Source organism: Microtus ochrogaster, unplaced genomic scaffold (genome assembly GCF_000317375.1).
Source record: "Microtus ochrogaster isolate Prairie Vole_2 unplaced genomic scaffold, MicOch1.0 UNK115, whole genome shotgun sequence".
Classification (NCBI taxonomy): domain Eukaryota; kingdom Metazoa; phylum Chordata; class Mammalia; order Rodentia; family Cricetidae; genus Microtus; species Microtus ochrogaster.
In genome coordinates, this window is record NW_004949213.1 from 592,285 (window position 1) to 594,320 (window position 2,036).

At 49.6% G+C, this 2,036-nt stretch overlaps 1 protein-coding gene across 1 annotated transcript in view; it reads right to left on the minus strand.

Moving 5' to 3' along the window:
• LOC106144452 (spectrin beta chain, non-erythrocytic 4-like) overlaps nucleotides 1-2,036 on the minus strand; it is a 30,922-nt gene that overhangs the window by 9,143 nt on the left and 19,743 nt on the right. The window contains exon 6 of the mRNA XM_013355335.2: nucleotides 1,482-1,562. Coding sequence (XP_013210789.1) covers nucleotides 1,482-1,562 — 81 coding nt within the window. The remainder of the gene's footprint in view (nucleotides 1-1,481; nucleotides 1,563-2,036) is intronic.

Sequence of the window (2,036 nt, forward strand, 5' to 3'; positions counted from 1 at the left end):
TCACAGTGATTCACCTGCCCGTGCCTCCTATGTGCTGGGATAAAAGGCATGTGCCACCATTGCTGCGTCTTCTGGAATATTTTATATAGCAGTAATTTAGTTTTGGGGTGATGTGGATATGTCTTCTTGGATATGTGTATTTATGCATATAACATATATTCATTTATCCTTATGTAATAAGGATATGTATATGGGTAGCCTGCACATGTGTCTATCTGGGTGTGGTATATATAGCTTCCTGTCATGACCAGAAGTGTGAGGTCAGGAACCAGCCCACTGGCTGTGCCCCATTTCTCTGTAGGCTCCCTAAGCTGTGAATGGGGATAATAATAGCAAAGGCCTGCTGGGGTCGGCCAATATTAAAAGGACTCATACAGAGCAACGGGATGGTACTGGGGACATAAAAGGCATTTTGTAAGCATCACCTGCTGGTAAACATGATGCAGTCATAGTGTGTGAGTTTCCTTGTGGGGAAGGTGTCCAGACCTCCCCACGTAAGTGTGAGAATGGGGACTGTGAGGGAGCACACACATGCGCCAGAAGAAACCGGGTACTGGTTTCGGCCGCACCTGAGCAAATTCCTTCCAGACTCTAGGCTGGAAGCTTCCCCAGTCTGTCATTTGGAAATTTACGGTGTGGGTGTCGTTTGTCTGGACACTCAAACCCAAGCCTGTTTAGCGCTAGACCCTCGGGGACAAGTGCATGAATAAAGGAACCCAGGAAGCAGGAATCTGGGGGGATGTAGAGGCACGGTGTATGCTCCTGAGTGGACAGCGCAGCAGGAGAGGGTACCCCATCCTGGCTGTGCTTGTCTACCGCCGAGCCACACTTCCAGTCCCTCACTGGTAAATACAAGGCGTTCTAGGTGTCCGCTCATCTGCCAACTGGTGTTTTATCAACTTGACATGAGCTAGAGTCATCTGGAAGAGGCAGCTTCAGTTGACTGACCATCATACTGACCTTGTTTTCTTGCTTAAATATTGGCATGGGAAGGCCCAGCCCACTGTGAGCAGTGTCATCCCTGAGCAACTGGTCCTCAGCAGTATAAGAAAAGAAGCTGAGCAGGACATGAGGAACAAGCCAGTACTCAGCGTTCTGCTTCGGTTCCTGCTGCCAGGCTCCTGCCCTGTGTTCCTGCCCTGACTTCTCACAGGGATGGAGTGTGACCTGAGAGTTGTAAGATGGAACAACCCTTTCCTTCTTAAAATGATTTTAGTCCCATCCCAGCAGTAGAAAGCAAATGGAGACACCCGGGATTGAGTCCCCTTCTTTGGGTGTATATGTGCATAGGTAATTTTGTATGGACTCTCATCTGTGCAAAGTGCACATGCGTCTGCATTTGTGACCTGGACAAGGGTCTGTGTAGTTCTGTGAAAAACTGAAAGGGTAAAGGTGAAGAGGTAGGTTTTCTGTGTCATCTATGCATGTGTACAGGTGTGTGGCCTTGAGGATGTGGGGTAGGAGACAGGGCAGGGTGGTACCTGTGACGGTGAATGAGGGCATTGAAGGCCAGGCCATCTCTCCAGCTGGTGGTGAAATTCTGGATGTTTACCTCAGGGTAACTGGGTGTAGGGAAGGGAAAGACAGAGGCAGAGATGAATCAAGAGGGAAGAATAGGAGTGACAAAGAGAGAGGTGGGTATTCAGTGGGTATAGAAAGGCCAAGGGATGGATGGGTGGGTGGGTGGATGGATGGATGATGGATGGATGGATGGATGGGTGTTTGGATGCATGGCTGGATGGATGCATGGGTGGATGGATGCATGGATTGATGAATGGATGGTTGGGTGTGTAAAGGAATGGATGGATGGATGATGGATGGATGGATGGATGGATGGATGGATGGATGGATGCATGGATGGATGCATGGATGGATGCATGGATGGATGCATGGATGGATGCATGGATGGATGCATGGATGGATGCATGGATGGGTTTATGGATGGATGCATGGATGGGTGGATGGATGCATGGATGGATGGACAGACGGACGGATGGGTGGATGGATGCATGGATGGGTGGATGGGTGGGTGGGTG